The sequence below is a fragment of the Myotis yumanensis genome, unplaced genomic scaffold (assembly GCF_028538775.1).
Source record: "Myotis yumanensis isolate MYYU_CA2020_CCGP unplaced genomic scaffold, mMyoYum1.0.hap1 SCAF_13, whole genome shotgun sequence".
Classification (NCBI taxonomy): domain Eukaryota; kingdom Metazoa; phylum Chordata; class Mammalia; order Chiroptera; family Vespertilionidae; genus Myotis; species Myotis yumanensis.
The window spans coordinates 57063875-57079769 of NW_027223764.1; the positions used below are offsets into that span (position 1 = coordinate 57063875).

The 15895-nt window shown below is 38.5% G+C and overlaps 1 protein-coding gene across 1 annotated transcript in view; it reads right to left on the minus strand.

The window, feature by feature from the left end:
• Positions 1-15895, minus strand: part of MAPK8 (mitogen-activated protein kinase 8) — a 45115-nt gene that overhangs the window by 10626 nt on the left and 18594 nt on the right. Inside the window, exons 4-9 of the mRNA XM_070433191.1 lie at positions 15163-15328; positions 11612-11683; positions 9593-9775; positions 9177-9301; positions 8267-8330; positions 5187-5264 (exon numbers count right to left, since the gene is read on the minus strand). Of these exons, the coding sequence (XP_070289292.1) occupies positions 5187-5264; positions 8267-8330; positions 9177-9301; positions 9593-9775; positions 11612-11683; positions 15163-15328 (688 nt within the window). The remainder of the gene's footprint in view (positions 1-5186; positions 5265-8266; positions 8331-9176; positions 9302-9592; positions 9776-11611; positions 11684-15162; positions 15329-15895) is intronic.

Below are 15895 nucleotides of genomic sequence, written 5' to 3' on the forward strand. Positions count from 1 at the left end.
ATTTTGTTGGAAAGAGGATTTCAAAGCGAAGTATGACTCAAAAAGGTAAAAACTACTGCCCTAAAAATAGTGCTGTATGATTATCTTCTCACTGTAAAGTCCAGACAATACTTCTGGTACATCTTGTTTTAAGCAAAAGCCAAGACAAAGACTGAAATCATTTCACTTGAAAGGGTCTTTAGTTTGCTCCAATTTACTTGAGGTTATATGACTTGTAAACTAAGGTCTTATAATTTCTATTCTAATAAATACTTGGTAATTGCAAATATGGATTTATTGAACAGATAAAGTTGGGGAAGACTGTTTCCTTTACCAAAAGTGTAGCCTATCAAGCATTTCCTGAATTTTAAAAAACAATAGGAATACAGGCATGTCTTGTGTTACTGCACACTACTTTATTGCACTCCATGAACGTTACATTTTTCTTTTAACAAATTGAAGGTAGGACCCTCGATTGGCAAAAAGATTGCAAATTGTTTTATTGCAATACTTCTTTTGTTACAGTGGTCTGGAACCAAACCCGCAATATCTCCGAGGGCTGTCTGTACTTAACCTACAGAAAAATCCTCTCAAGGCCAGGGGTGGAGAGAAAGACACTGGGGGTAGGGAATGTGTTTCAGGTGATTCATACACATGGTAAGTACTTAATGCCCTTCACGATCACTAAGTAAGGGTCATTCCAAATTTAACTATACTAAACCATGCAAGTTGTACAAAAATTCTTAAGAATACATTTATAGATCAAAGCAATGGTTTCCAAAATTTCTAGGAGTCAGTTTCAGGCACCCAATGATGCTAAAAACTAAGTAGGTTTAAAACCGCTTAGTTTAAAACACAGAATCTCTGTCTGAAATTAGCCCTCCATTCTGTCTAATGATGAACAATAAAAACTTAAACATAAAAGGTTCTCTGAGAGCTTATCTTCAAATGCAACAAGGCAGTAGCCAGGAGGGTCAGGTGCTGGGGCAGGGGCTGGGAGACAGGAAGGAATGGAACCACAGAGACAGAGCAGGTGACTAGAGGTGCAACAGGAAAAAGGAAAGCAGACTGAGTACTTCAGGCCTTGACAGGAGAGAATAAAAGGAGAACTGCGATGACCTTTTAGTCCCAAGAAAGGTCCATTAGATTCCCAGCCAGAGTGAAACGAAGATACTATACTTTTAAAAAAGTTCAATCCATACGACAGTATTGGATTTGCTGGCTGCGAAGGAAGAGTATACAAATACAATGGCTAGCTTTGAAGACTTGTACTGAAACATTCAATTCATAAAAGGGTTCCACCATATATATTTTTTCTTGCCTCTATTTTTTGATTGAAATTTCCTTTTGTCCAAATTTCTTAATGATTCATTTTTTTAAATCAAGTAGAAATGTTATTGTGGTTATCTGATATTTTTACGTCAAAGACTGTTCCTTCTTTCTCTGTATATAACTGAGAATAGAGTATCTTAATAACAGCTTCACTAAGGCTCTTCTACCCAAGCAATGAGAACCCAGAACACGTCCAGAAACCTGACATCCTGTCCTTTCCACTGACTTCTCTTGTAACCACAGTTAAGTCGTTTAGGATCCAAATTTTTCACTTAACAATTAAGAACAAATACAACTGCTCTAATGAGCGTACTAAGCTTACTCAAACATCCAACACACCAAGCATGGGTCACTCCCTAGGACCGTGTGCTGCGTGTGGAACTCACAAATTGTGGACTTTCCAATCCCACCTGAGCACTAAGTTATATTACTACTGTTTATCAATACAAGCCAATTAGCTGTGTTATTAAAGCATTTACAACATAGTTTTGCTACAAGTAAATTCTAAATAAAAGTTGTTGAAACCAATTTATATTTTCAACAGGATCTATATTATAATTTGGAAAACTGCATTTCTAATCAAGGATTTAACAAAACATTTAAAAACTTTAAAATATAACCAACATGTCATAGGAAGCTACAAAAATGATTTAAACAAATATGTTTACAGCAAAACAAAATGGGCATCTGAAACTATAGTTAAAATTTTCCCCCATAAACAGATATAATATACAATTTTTTTCTTAGAATGTGGAAGAGTTTTCCAGGCATAACTAAAATGGCATAGTTTCAGTAACTTTAAGACCCATCTATTAAAACACTACTCAGTCTTCAAGGCTCAGCTCAAATGTCACCTCTTCTATAAGACTGCCCTGCTCTCTGTAGCCAGAAAAGTCTCTGTTCCTGGCCAGAGGGCATATGGGATGCTGGGGAAACCCTCCCTCCAAAGTTATTGATAAATGTGGCTTCTAGTATTACCTTTTCTATACAATAGATTTGCAACCTTATGTCATTTAATTTTTCTGAATTTTAGTTCCCTCATTTGTAAACTGTACATAAAATCCCTCTTTGGGGTTTTGAGGGCTGAATGAAATACTAGTAAAGTACATAAACAACAGTATTTGTCATGTAGATGTATACTTAGTATGTATATGCTGCCTGTCATTAACTGTTCCCTCATTTCTTTATCCTTTTACAAGTATTAAAATGAAATGAGCTTATCCTATATAATAAAAGCCTAATATGCTAAGTGTCCGACGCTTCGACCAGTCACTATGATGCACACTGACCACCAGGGGGCAGATGCTCTGACTGGTAGGTTAGCTTGCTGCTGGGGTCTGGCCGATCAGGACTGGGTGAGATGCCCTAGAGCCCTCCCGCGATCTCTTCCTGGCCCCGATTGTGCACCAGTGGGGTCCCTTAGCCTGGCTTGCGGGGATCAGGTCAAAACCAGCTCTCCAACATTCCCCGAGGGGTCCCGGATTACAGAGGGCGCAGGCCAGACTGAGGGACTCCACTGGTGCACGGATCCGTGCACTGGGCCTCTAGAGATAAAATGCTTAAGTCCTACAGATCAGGTTCCTTCTTAGAAATAGAACACTTACATTTTTCCACTGATTTTTTTTTTTTTTTTTTTTTTTGAGAAAGTGGGAGGGTGAGAGAGAGAGGGCCAGGGATTGAACCTGCAACTGAGATATATCTCCTTGAGCAGGAATCAAACCTGGGAACTTTCAGTCTTCGGGCCGATGCTCTAATCCCTGAGCAAAACTGGCCAGGGCGAAACAGAACACTTTCTAACGGTAGTTTTAATGTTACTGCCTTTGATCAACAAATCAAAAATACCAAAGGGACAAAGAAAGACAATAACTTGGTATCACACATGTACCAAATTTTGCAATGATGCTTTAGCTTACTTATGCAAAGTAAAAGACTGTTAAAATCATAGAAAAGTAAGTATACTGCATTGTGAGAAATTTCTTTTTTGAAGACAAGACAATAATGCCAACAAAAAACTTTCTGTTCTTCAGTGGAATGTCAGTACCATAGAAATCGATTAAGTCGTTTGATTAAGTCATTCACTCATATGTTAGTATAGTATAGTGTTATTATAGTATGGTGTATTATAGTATAGTATCATGCAGTATAGTACTAGTATAGTGCATTATAACATAGTATAGTACATTATAGTATATTATAGTGCATTGTAGTATAGTGCATTGCAGTATAGTATAGTGTATTATAATATAGTATAGTGCAGTATAGTATAGTGCAGTATAATATACTATAGTGCATTGCAGTATAGCAGGGGTCCTCAAACTTTTTAAACAGGAGGCCAGTTCACTGTCCCTCAGACCGTTGGAGGTCCGGACTATAGTTTAAAAAAAAAACTATGAACAAATTCCTATGCACACTGCACATATCTTATTTTGAAGTAAAAAAACAAATGTTTTCGGCAGGCTGCATGTGGCCCGCAGGCCATAGTTTGAGGACCCCTGCAGTATAGTATAGTGTAATATAGTATAGTGCAGTATAGTATAGTATAGTGCAGTATAATATACTATAGTGCATTGCAGTATAGTATAGTGAAGTATAGTATAGTGTATTACAATATAGTACTAGAGGTCCAGTGCACAAAAATTTGTGCACTGGGGGGTAGGGGAGGTCCCTCAGCCCGGCCTGTGTCCTCTCGCAGTCTGCGACCCCTCGGGGGATGTCCACCTGCTGGCTTAGCCCCGCTCCCTGGGGGATTGGGCCTAAGCTGGCAGTCAGACATCCCTTTGGCAGCCCGGGAGCCCTCGAGGGATGTCCACTTGCCAGCGGGGAGCAGGCCTACGCTGCAGTCGGACATCCTTAGCACTGCTGAGGAGGTGGGAGAGGCTCCCGCCACCACTGCTGTGCTGGCAGCCGTCAGCCTGGCTTGTGGCTGAGCAGAGCTCCACCTGTGGGAGTGCACTGACCACCAGAGGGTAGCTCCTGCATTGAGCATCTGCCCCCTGGTGGTCAGTGTGTGTCATAGTGACCAGTCATTCCCAGTGGTTCTGCTGTTAGGGTCAATTTGCATATTACAGTTTATTATATAGGATAGAGGCCTGGTGCACCGGTGGGGGCCGGCTGGTTTTCCCTGAAGGGTGTCCTGGATCAGGGTGGGGGTCTGGCTGGGGTGCCTGGCCAGCCTGGGTGAGGGGCTGAGGGCTGTTTTCAGACTGGCCACACCCCTTTCAGGGTGGGGGGTCCTGCTGGGGTGCCTGGCCAGTCTGGGTGAGGGGCTGATTGCTGTTTGTAGGCTGGCCACGGCTGCGGGCTGGACGCGGGTATCTGGGATTTATTTATCTTCTATAATTAAAACTTTGTAGCCTTGAGTGGAGCTATGGGCCGGCAGGGCAGGTGGGAAGCTTGGCTTCCTCCATTGCCGGGGGCAACAGAAGCCTCCTGCTTGCTCCAGCTCTGTGGCCGCCGCCATCTTAGTTGGGTTAATTTGCATATTCACTTCTGATTGGCTTGTGGGCGTGGCTTGTGGGTGTAGAGGAGGTATGGTCAATTTGCATGTTTCTCTTTTATTAGATAGTGCGGTACAGTATAGAGCAGTATAATATACTATAGTGCATTGCAGTATAGTATAGTGTAGTATAGTATAATATAGTGCAGTATAGTATAGCGCAATGCACTGTAGTATATAGTACAGTGCATAGTATAGTGCACTGGTACAACAACATACCAATGCTTCCAATTTAACCACCCCAACTGTACTTCTTATACTTATTAAACGTTGAATAGTAATGGTAGTAAATATGGAAAGAACTGCAGGTTTCAGGCCACTGAAGATTACAACACAAGAAGTAAACTGTAATTTTAACCAAGCTTATATTGTAACCAACCTAAAGGAGAGGGCTGCCCCCGTATAACTCCATTCTTGGTTCTCTCTTCCAAGTCCATAACTTCCTTGTATATCAATTCTGAAAAAGAGGTGAACAAAAACAAACTTTTTAAAGTCTGAAAGCCAACCTCACAAGACATCTGTTTTAAATAAATATTTTTACACACATTAAGTACTTCAAATAGTATCCTTCAAAGGTAGAGGGTCCGTAAGTGTCAGCCTAAGATTCAAAGATGTTAAAAACAATTCTTTGATCCTCCGCCAAGAATTATGTTGAAAGAAACAAAATCTCTGCCTTAACTGGTGTTCCTAGAGGTGGATTAAAGATAGAACTGTGGTTAGAAACCTTGTCTTTCCCACTCCACCAGCACTCTGTACTACGCCATGTCAGACCACATTTCACGCTGTACTGCACACACTTGTTTAATGTGGTCTCAGAGACAGCTCGAGTCATCTGTCTTATTAGAGTCTATTTCCTGATAGGACCTGGAACTTGTAGGTGCTAACCCAGATACCTGTTAAATGATTTAAATGAAAGTGTGTGTGGAAGAATGGTATGAAAATACATTTTTATTAAAAAAAAAAAAAAAAAAAAAAAGAGGCAGATGGCCACACCTGAAAACCTTAAAAACTGCAGCCTGACATGCTATCACTGTCACAATTTCTCCATGGGACCCTGCTCTTTGCCTGCTGTGGGCAGAGGGCTGCGAGGACGTCCACCCAAGCAGTTGCACCAGATGCTGCCCTGCATTCTCCTCAGTGGCCTGACGTTGTGTGATGAGCCCTGTGACTGAACATCTACTAAAGAAGAACCTTCTGGTAGAAGCTACAGAGTCATTGTTCCTTATCATTTTGGGGTCCTGGAATAATTTAAGAACTGCATAAAAGCAATGTACCCTCTTCTGAGAAAATGTGGAAGCAAAAATGTAGCACAGAATCTTAAGGAGTCTTTAATTCTTTAAACTTCTGATAGAGAATCTGTGATTATAGGGTATGACAATGTTTCTGTTGGTAATAAGGTAAAACAAGTGGATGTGTTGAAATGAACAAGCGCTAGAGACACCTAAATTTGCTTCCTATGGTGACCTTCTTGGACTTGGAAGGAGAAAAATAGGAAGTCTTGATAGAGGAAAGAATGGGAAAAGCTTTACTTCAAAGAAACAAAAAGGAATGATAAGCATTCCATGTAGGAGGATTTTTTTAAAAATGAGAAAACAGCACCCCTTTATGAAAAGGGATTAGGTAGACAAGCAAGAGCTAATCAGCAGTACTAACTGGGCAAAGTGATCTGCAGTTAATGGCTTTGGCAATGGATTTCTTTGCGTTATGATGCTAAAACTTGTCAGCAGATCTTGAAAGAGGCAGTGAGCAGATAATCATGGAAAAGCATGTGCGGCTAAGAGGAAATGATGCAAAATAAAGGCAAACCTGTCTAGAGTTCTGAAAAATCCCAGGTATGTCCTTATGCAAACAAAAACACCATGTTCCACTGATTTTAAGATGCACTTTTTCTTACAGTTTAATGTCTCTGAAATTGGGTCGTATAACCAGTGGCACATTATGGTGTGTTTTACAATTGGTGGCCTACTAAGATTTCAGGAGATATAAGAATATCAGTTTAGATATTTCCATACTACACACTCTGGCCCACAGTTATATCCTTGCATATTACCTATTACATGTAAAAATGTACTCGGTTCTACCCAATTATATCATTCTGGTAGATTCTACAGAATTTAACTACATGTCTCCCAGATTCAACTCAGAGAAAACTAATCTCTGGTTACACTCCTAAGAAGAAAGAATCAAATTCATTCCTCCCAAATAAATTTATAGCTGGATTACCTGTCTGTTTATACCTCTGCAGTCCCCTTCGCTTTCCCAATATGTAGGCACATAGTTCTTAATAGCAAGTCTTCTGTGCCCAGTTATTTAAGTTCAGGTAAAAAAAGGGATCAAGTGACTTGCCCAAAGTCATGTAGCTACAAAAGTGGTTCAAACATCACATAACAACAACACAAATGAGGTAAACAGGGTCTAAAAATTACCTGGCCTAACTATCCCAGGGAAGCTTTTTTTTAAATTTGTTAATCCTCACCCGAGGATATTTTTTTCTGTTGATTTTGAGAGAGTGAGCAACATCGATGTGAGAGAGACACAGTAATTGGTTGCCTCCTGAATGTGCTCCGACCAGGGTTGGGTACTGAACCTGCAACAACTCAGGTGCATGCCCTTGACCCGGAATCCAACCCGAGACTTTCAGTGGACAGGCCGATGCTTTAACCACTGAGAGCAATACAGGCCAGGCCACCCCAGGGAATCTTTTAAAGAAAGAAATATTTCCATGACTATCAAAGCACTATTATTAATGTTCAACTACCTACATAAAATAAAACTACGATATTAGATTTGCAAAGATTACAAATGAACTCTCTCTGTTGGTGAAGGTGGGGGTAACATAGACATTCCTATTCAGTGCTGAGAGAAATGCAAACCGCTACAATTTCTTTGAGGGTAATCTGGAAATAATTGAAAAATATCCTTTGGCCCAGCAAATCTTATAGGACTTTTTTTATTGGCATGTTCTCACATGTGCAATAACAACAGACTGGACACAACTTAAGTGCTCTGCAAGTGGGAGCTGGGTATAGAAACCGACACCGCTGGACAGCTGGGTATCCATGCGCCAGGCATGTGGAGCAGGAGAGGGTGATGTCTAATATGGGATTACACCCACAAAGCACACTGCACAGCATACACCACTGGGGATCAAACAGGTGGGAGAGAGAAGGAGGAGACCCAAACACACAGGCTTGTGTATTTGTAGACTATGGAAGAACAAAATATTTTAAAAAGAACAAATGTTTCTGTGTCTGGAGAGGGGATGTGAGAGATCAGGATTAAGTAAGGGAGGAAAAGAGACATACTTTCTATTTTTGCAAAAAATACTAATAATAATATTACCAAATATGCATTATGAATAATATAAAGTATCTTTAGTTTCCTCAACATGATGAATAAATCAACACAATAAGCCAGAAGCTCTCTCAGCTCCATCTCTCAGGGTCTGGTGAGTGTTACCTTTCCACTCTTCTATTGTGTGTTCCCGTTCATCTAACTGCTTGTCAGGTATCTTTGGTGGTGGCTGAAAAACAAACGGCAGCAATAATTGAGTCAGTTTACTACGAGTATGCAAATCCGTCATAATCATTTGAAACGTCATCCAAACAGCAAGGGCTTGTAAAAATACATTATTAGACCGGAGTGATGAGTCGTCTTTGATGTAGAGACTAGTTTTGGAAGAATCCTTCCCGACAGGAAAAAGATGTCTAACTATCTTTTTCTTTTCTTCCAGCTTTTGAAATGGTCAGTTTATTTACATCATAGAACTAGGCTAAGCTTTGGACACAATAACTTGTATTATAACTGAGTTAGGATGTCCTCCCAAAGCATTCAGTGTTCTAGCTCATCAGATCACGTATCAAGACAAGAAGGCAAGAAGCTGAGAGAGGGAACTTTATTTTGTGTAGGAAGTGCTTGCATAAGCTCATTAACTTAAGGTACTTTAAATGCAAAACAGAAAAACAGCATCATCATTTACCTATATTTTCATTTAAAACTAGAGGCCCAGGGCATGAATTCATGCATGGGTGGGGTCCGGCCTGCCCACCCTGATGGTGGCAGATTGGGCCAGGTAGGCAGGGGAGAAGGATGCAGGAGGTTGGCCGGCCGGCCCCACTCCTTATTGGGGTTGGGGGGGCGGGGGTCCAATTGGGGCCGGGCTGGCCGGGGGGAGGGGCTGTGGGCAGTTGGAGGGGGGCCGATTAGGGCCCCCCAATCGGGCCAGTTGGCCACCACAGTGCGCATCATAGCGACCGGTCATTCTGCCATTCTGGTCGCTTGGCTTTTATATATATATAGATTAAAATGTCTCCTCCGAACCCAACTTTAATTCTAACTGACTTCTTCAAACATGAAGAGAAGAACTTACAGCCTCCGCCTCGGAAGGGTCATACCAGACGTTGATGTATGGGTGCTGGAGAGCTTCGTCCACAGAGATCCTTTTGGATGCGTCAATCACCAGCATTTTGGATAATAAATCCCTCGCCTGACTGGCTGCAAAAATAATGATGTGAATGTACACGTACCTCATAAAGGTTTTTAAAATTAGCAATACATTTCAGAAACTTGATGCTCATTTTTTAAAAAGTATGTGTTTTATAAAAATATTTTACTATAAAATCAGGTCATACATATGATGAAAAAATATAGTTACAGAAAAAAATGACTAAAACCTTACTTTGTTCCACCACCCAGAAATACACTTAGTGTATGCTCCATAATAATATGAAAACACACACACACACACACACAAATAGGATTAAATAAATATATTTATAAAAGTACCTTTAAGTTTGTTGTGTTCTGAGTCAGCAGGGAAAAGCACATCGGGGAAGAGTTTCTCAAAGCTATATCCAGCATATTTAGGTCTGTTTTCAACGTAAGTCCTTACTGTTGGTTGTAGTTTCTTCATGAATTCAGGACATGGTGTTCCAAGCTGTTCAATAACTTTATTCCACTGATCAATATCTAATATCAAGTAGCTAAGAAAAATACTCCGTATCTAATGTTCAACACATAGTCATAGCCATATTAAAATAACAAGAAAATAACAATTATAAAATTCTAAGAAAGAATGTGGCAGTTACAAATCTTTTAACTTATAGCCACCTTGCAAAAGGTGGACAGAAAGGGTCAATAAACAAGCACTGTTAATCTTATTGAGAGAGAGAGAGAGAGAGAGAGAGAGAGAGAGAGAGAGACTGTGTGTGTGTGTGTGTGTGTGTGTGTGTGTGTGTGTAATATTCATTTTATCATATAAATGAAAGCTTAAGCCCAACTGGTGCGGCTCAGTGGTTGAGCGTCATCCCATGTACCAAGATGTCGCCAGTTCTATTCCCAGTCAGGACACATGCTCAGATTGTGGGCTTGATCCCTAGTAGGGGGTATGCAGGAGGCAGCAGAGCGATGTTTCTCTCTCATTAATGTTTCTATCTCTCTCTTCTCCCTTCTTCTCTTTCTAAAAAATCAACAAAAACATATTTAAAAAAATGAACGCTTAAACCAACAAATTCCAAATACAAATGACTCAAAAAATAATGATAATTACTACCCACAGGGACTCTAAATGTAAACTGTACACAATTCTAGAATACAAAAATATTTTTTTCTGGCTCATCTGAAAATGTGAATGCATATCCTAGGTCAGTGATGGCAAACCTTTTGAGCTCGGCGTGTCAGCATTTTGAAAAACCCTAACTTAACTCTGGTGCCGTGTCACATATAGACATTTTTTGATATTTGCAACCATAGTAAAACAAAGACTTATATTTTTGATATTTATTTTATATATTTAAATGCCATTTAACAAAGAAAAATCAACCAAAAAAATGAGTTCGCGTGTCACCTCTGAGACGCGTGTCATAGGTTCGCCATCACTGCCCTAGAGGCTAAGAAATATTGCTTATAATCTGTCCCTTTTTTTGAGAATTTTCTACACTAACAGAAAATAAAAATGACGACTCTGGTAAAAGTGGTGTTTTCTTTTGCCATGCTTTGTTTAACTTAGGTAATAAACTCTGTTTGAAAGCTCTGAAAACTGTGAACATGAATCAGTGTTTGGTGAGTTGTGAGGTTAGAACTCCCTGTCTCCTTCCTCCTAAGTCTTCACACTGCCAGTCCTCCCTGGGACGAGAACCAAAGCTCTCTGATGAACCTAGTGCATATGGCTTTCCCATGCCTCCTCCTCACGTCAGTCTCAGTGTGACTAGCTGATAAACACATCACACATCACTCGCTGGTAATGTAAATATTAAAATAGATGAACAAAAAGCATGACTCCAAATCTACTTACACCATAATAGAACTATTACTGCTGAAATTCTCAGATGAAAAGATCAGCATGTTATGTTAAGAAATCAGACAACCCAAAGACACAAAACACAAAGAACATTAACAAAAAGGAAGGTGGGGTGGGAGGAGGGGGTAAAACAAAAGGATGACCAGAAGCAACAGACAATTCCAAAATTCATATTCAAGTCCTAAGTACTTCTAGACTTAATCAAGTGCATACTTATTAAAATTTTTTAATGGCCGCCATGATTTTTGATTTATGTTAAGTAAATCAACTCAAAGCCAGCAAATAATTGTGGATAATTAACTTGAGCAGTTCTCAGAAATAACATGACACAATCAATACGTGGGGGAAGGGAAGTCTATGTCAACTAGCAGGTGGTATTTTGAAAGAGTAGAGTAATTTAACAATATTATTAGGGAGAGACAAAATACATTACACTTGACATAGCTGAAGTGCTGTCATACATTTTGACCTTTAGAAGCTACATTTTAGGCCAAAGATAAGGATACGATCTGTACCTGGGAACAAAACACCACCTTTGATCATTTCTCCCATGATGCACCCAACTGACCAAATGTCAACTGAAAACAAAATGCAATGACATTAACATAAAGAATTTGGTTAAAATAAAAAATAAAAAAACATTAAAAAAAAATCACGCACACCATGTATACTTTAAAATTATAGAAAGCAGTACAAAATAAAAATGAGTGACAGTGAATGTGCTCTAACTACCAGCAGAGACTGTATTTCCTGCTGCCGGTCGCAGCCTACGAACATTTCAGCTTCTCATCTCAGCAGTTTTTGAACTGTAATAGCCACAAACTATCTGTTTAAAACCCCCTTGTAAGAATGAACCATCTTCATCCCCATTAGCGAACATAAGGAAGTCCATCACTAACTAATTTCACTGCTGCAGCAGCACAAGGATACAGTCCCTTCCTGGAAAGAGGATTTTGTGGCAAACCATTTCTCCCATAATGCACCCCACAGACCATAAATCCACTATATGTTTGCAGCACAAAAGAAGGAAAAGCAAAGCAAAAGGTCATTAAAATCAAAGAAGCATAATATGATTGCATTATATAAAAACTACAAAACATCACAAAAAGAAAAAAGTGATTTTAATTTTAGCTAATGGAATAATTTAAAACACAAAACATTTTTCAAAAGGCTTTGAATTACAAAAGCAAATGGTGAAGTGTGGCCTTTTAACTATATATCTAATTTTAAAGTGAGAGCCATGCACAGAAATAATGTAGTTAAAAATCCTATACATTTTGTCAATGAAAATTTGTTTATAAAATACAAAATAGCAGCAAACTTAAACTTTGTAAATAAGGTTGAAAAAGTATACGAGGTAGCAAAATTTAAAAAATGAAATCTTGACAATATTTTGAGTTTCAACTGTGCATTATGCTCTCTCTTTAAGTCAACAAAAAAGCATGAGCAGAAATAATTTAGCATGTTAAATATTTAACAGAAAGCATGTATTTCTATGAATAATTATAGTTAAGAATTAATCTGAAGCCCTTTAGAAATTTTCAAACTGGATTTCATAAATGTACTTGAGTAGCGCTATGTCTATTTTGAATTGAAAGTCATTTGTTCCCCAGCAATGCTGTGTTACATCTACCCTACTATCCCAACAGGAACAAGTGCATGGACAGTGGATAAATGATCAAGTCAGGAAACTCAGTAAAAAAGCATATATCATGTTTTCTACCTAAAGTCTTTAAACCCATAAAACTAAATTGCTTTGGTTGAAGACGTTTAGTTTTGGCTGAATACAGTCTGAAAGTTCCCACTTCAACGAGACCTCTAATCAATGCTGAAGACATCTGCTAGACCAGTGGTTCTCAACCTTGGCTGCACATTAGAATCACCTGGGAATCTTTTTAAAATCCTGATTTCTGGGCCTCGTCCTCTGGAAATTCTGTTTCTTTGTCATGGGGTGGGGCCACAACATTAGTAAAAAGAAACAGAATTTCTGGAGGATGGGGCCCAGAAATCAGGATTTTAAAAAGATTCCCAGGTGATTCTAATGTGCAGCCAAGGTTGAGAACCACTGCCTTAGAAGCTTTTATTTGTTTTTGAAGCTTGAAGGTCTAAATTCTTTAAGGGCAAAAAAAGAAAAGGGTAGAAATTGATGTGAGAGACACCCTTTACCACACTGGAGAACTTAGGAAATGTCAGTGTACTTTCTGGGACACACCCTTACAGGAGACTGCCAGTTCACTATAGACTCATAGGAGCTAAACTGGAAAGAAATTTTGGAAAACCTTTGGAATTAAAGTTTCTCTAAAATTTGATATTAAAATAAAGGCAAATATTTTTATATTTATGGTAGGATTCAACTTTGAAAGACAAGAATTTAGAAAAAAGTTAATATTCATAAATCTGAAGGAAAAAAATTCCAGGGTTTTCATTTTTGGTAAAAATCTATTACAATAAAATTTCCCTATAGATTATAGAGAATGGCAAACTTTACTTAAATATCCAGGACACAAGTTATGTAGAAAACTTTAAGAAATCACATAAACCCATTTTTAAACAGACTATGAAAGTCGAAAGCATGTGAGCAGTTCTTGTCTGGGTCAGTGGTTCATGCATAAAACTTCCTTTAATGGGTCTAGAGCCAATTAGGCAGCTTATATATATTCCATTATATTACACTTTCTACAAAGCTTTGAGGCAGCTTGCAGTAAAAGGCAACATTAAAGACAAAGTTGTTAAAACAGGTGAGGGGGTGGAGGAAGTTCTTATGTTTGCCCTTGATGGCTAATGCAGGTATTGTTATTGAGCATTATATTTGACTCTGTTTCCTGAGACCAAAAAAAAAAGAAAGAAAAGGTGATAAGGTCGTCTGCATAACTCTTAATCTATGAGGAAAGCAAGTCAATTCTTAATATGGTATTTTTTTTAGTGCTAATTTCTGGCAGGGAGCTATCTCCCCAAATCACATTTATAGGCCACAGAGTGACACATTGCACAGTAGCTGGGACAGTAAATGGTTTTATAGCAAATGCAAAAGCAATCTTCATGTTGGTCACTTGTATCAATTCTAAAAAAAACCCCTAAAAAACAACAATAACAAAACCTCAATGAGTCTAATACTAAATTGAACTCACTAAATCTACAGGGTATAAGACAATTTTAGATAGTAAGAAAACAAAACATCTTGTTTATTTAAGAACAAAAGAATAATAGTAAATGTTTAAAGTATTTGTTTTTAATTAGCTCAGAAAATAAAAGGAAGTTAAAATTCTCAGTTCAATATTATCTTTTCTAAAAATGATTCAAGAAGACTGACTTAGTACAGTTTCTTAGTTCAAAGCAAACTGCTAGGAAAAGTCCAGACCCTACTCCAGGCAGTACTTTGGATGAAGTCACCACAAGTCAATAAAGGCCTGTGCACTCATTCACCCCTGTCTGAAAGTCTACAACGTTTCTTCTTAAATATATGTGTATGTTTAATTTTTTAATAACTCATGAACTACATGCCTGACAATTTTCTTCAACCTTGATTCTAATGCTGATATATGTAACTGAATATACCCACACATAATACGCCATTTCTTACAATAGTTTCCTACAAAAGGTCACCTTTATTATCCATCAGCTTTGCAGGTGGCTTTATCCTGGCTCTTCAAGCTTACTAAGTGCTATTGCTGGTAACTCTAGTCTCAGGGGGTTGGAAATAGGTGCAAATGTCACTAACAGCAAACTAGGATTCACACAAAAGATAAACTGTCAGTCCACTATATATACTCCTTGAGCCCATGTTAGAAATATTCACTGTAAAGTTATAGGAAAGTAAATTTCAGGGGCCATGGCAACAAAGTCCTTATCCAAAGGTAGTGTTGATGGTTAGGTATTTGTAATTAAATAAACAGATACCCTAAGTTTACCCAAACATTTATGACAAAATTTAGAGTTACTTTCAAACTCTTGATACAACGTTTCAGTGACATATATTTAACTATGCACTTCAGCTTAAATATTTACATAAGAGATCTCATAAAACAGAACAGTGTTTCAAGTAAATGTGTTTTCTGACCGTTTTCTTTGTAGCCCATCCCTAGGATGACTTCAGGTGCTCTGTAGTAGCGCGTCACTACGTAGGGTGTCATCATGAAACTAGTTCCTGCAGTCCTGGCCAGTCCAAAGTCAAGAATCTTCAAAGTGCAGTCTGATTTTACTACTATATTACTGGGCTTTAAGTCCTTTAAGAAATAAAAAAATAAAAGAATGCTATGACATATACAAATATTTTGCAGTTCACAAGTTATCAGATCACTGATAAAACAATTCATGCAAACTGTTTATTTCTCTCACCATAATCAATATCATGGCATAAATTCATTATATTGGGCACATTTGAGGAATTCACTTGATGGTATTTTAATTTATGAATACATACAGTTATTAGAGAATTTAGTAATATTTTATTTGCTAGAAATTATGATTAGCTAGTAATTTTTGATCAAGTGGAGTAAAGCGATTTGGAACTATATTTAAAAGCTCACATAAGCCCTAGCTGGTCTGGCTCAGTGGATAGAGCGTAGGCCTGGAGTCTGAAGGATCCCGGGTTCAATTCCAGTCAAGGGTTGCGGGCTCAATCCCCAGTGTGGGGCATGCAAGAGGCAGCCTATTAATGATTCTCTCTCATCATTGATGTTTCCATCTCTCTCTCCCTTTCCCTTCCTCTCTGAAATCAATAAAAAAATCTATAATAATAAAAACATAATATGCTAATTAGACCGGACATCCTTTCAGATGAAGCTGGGGCT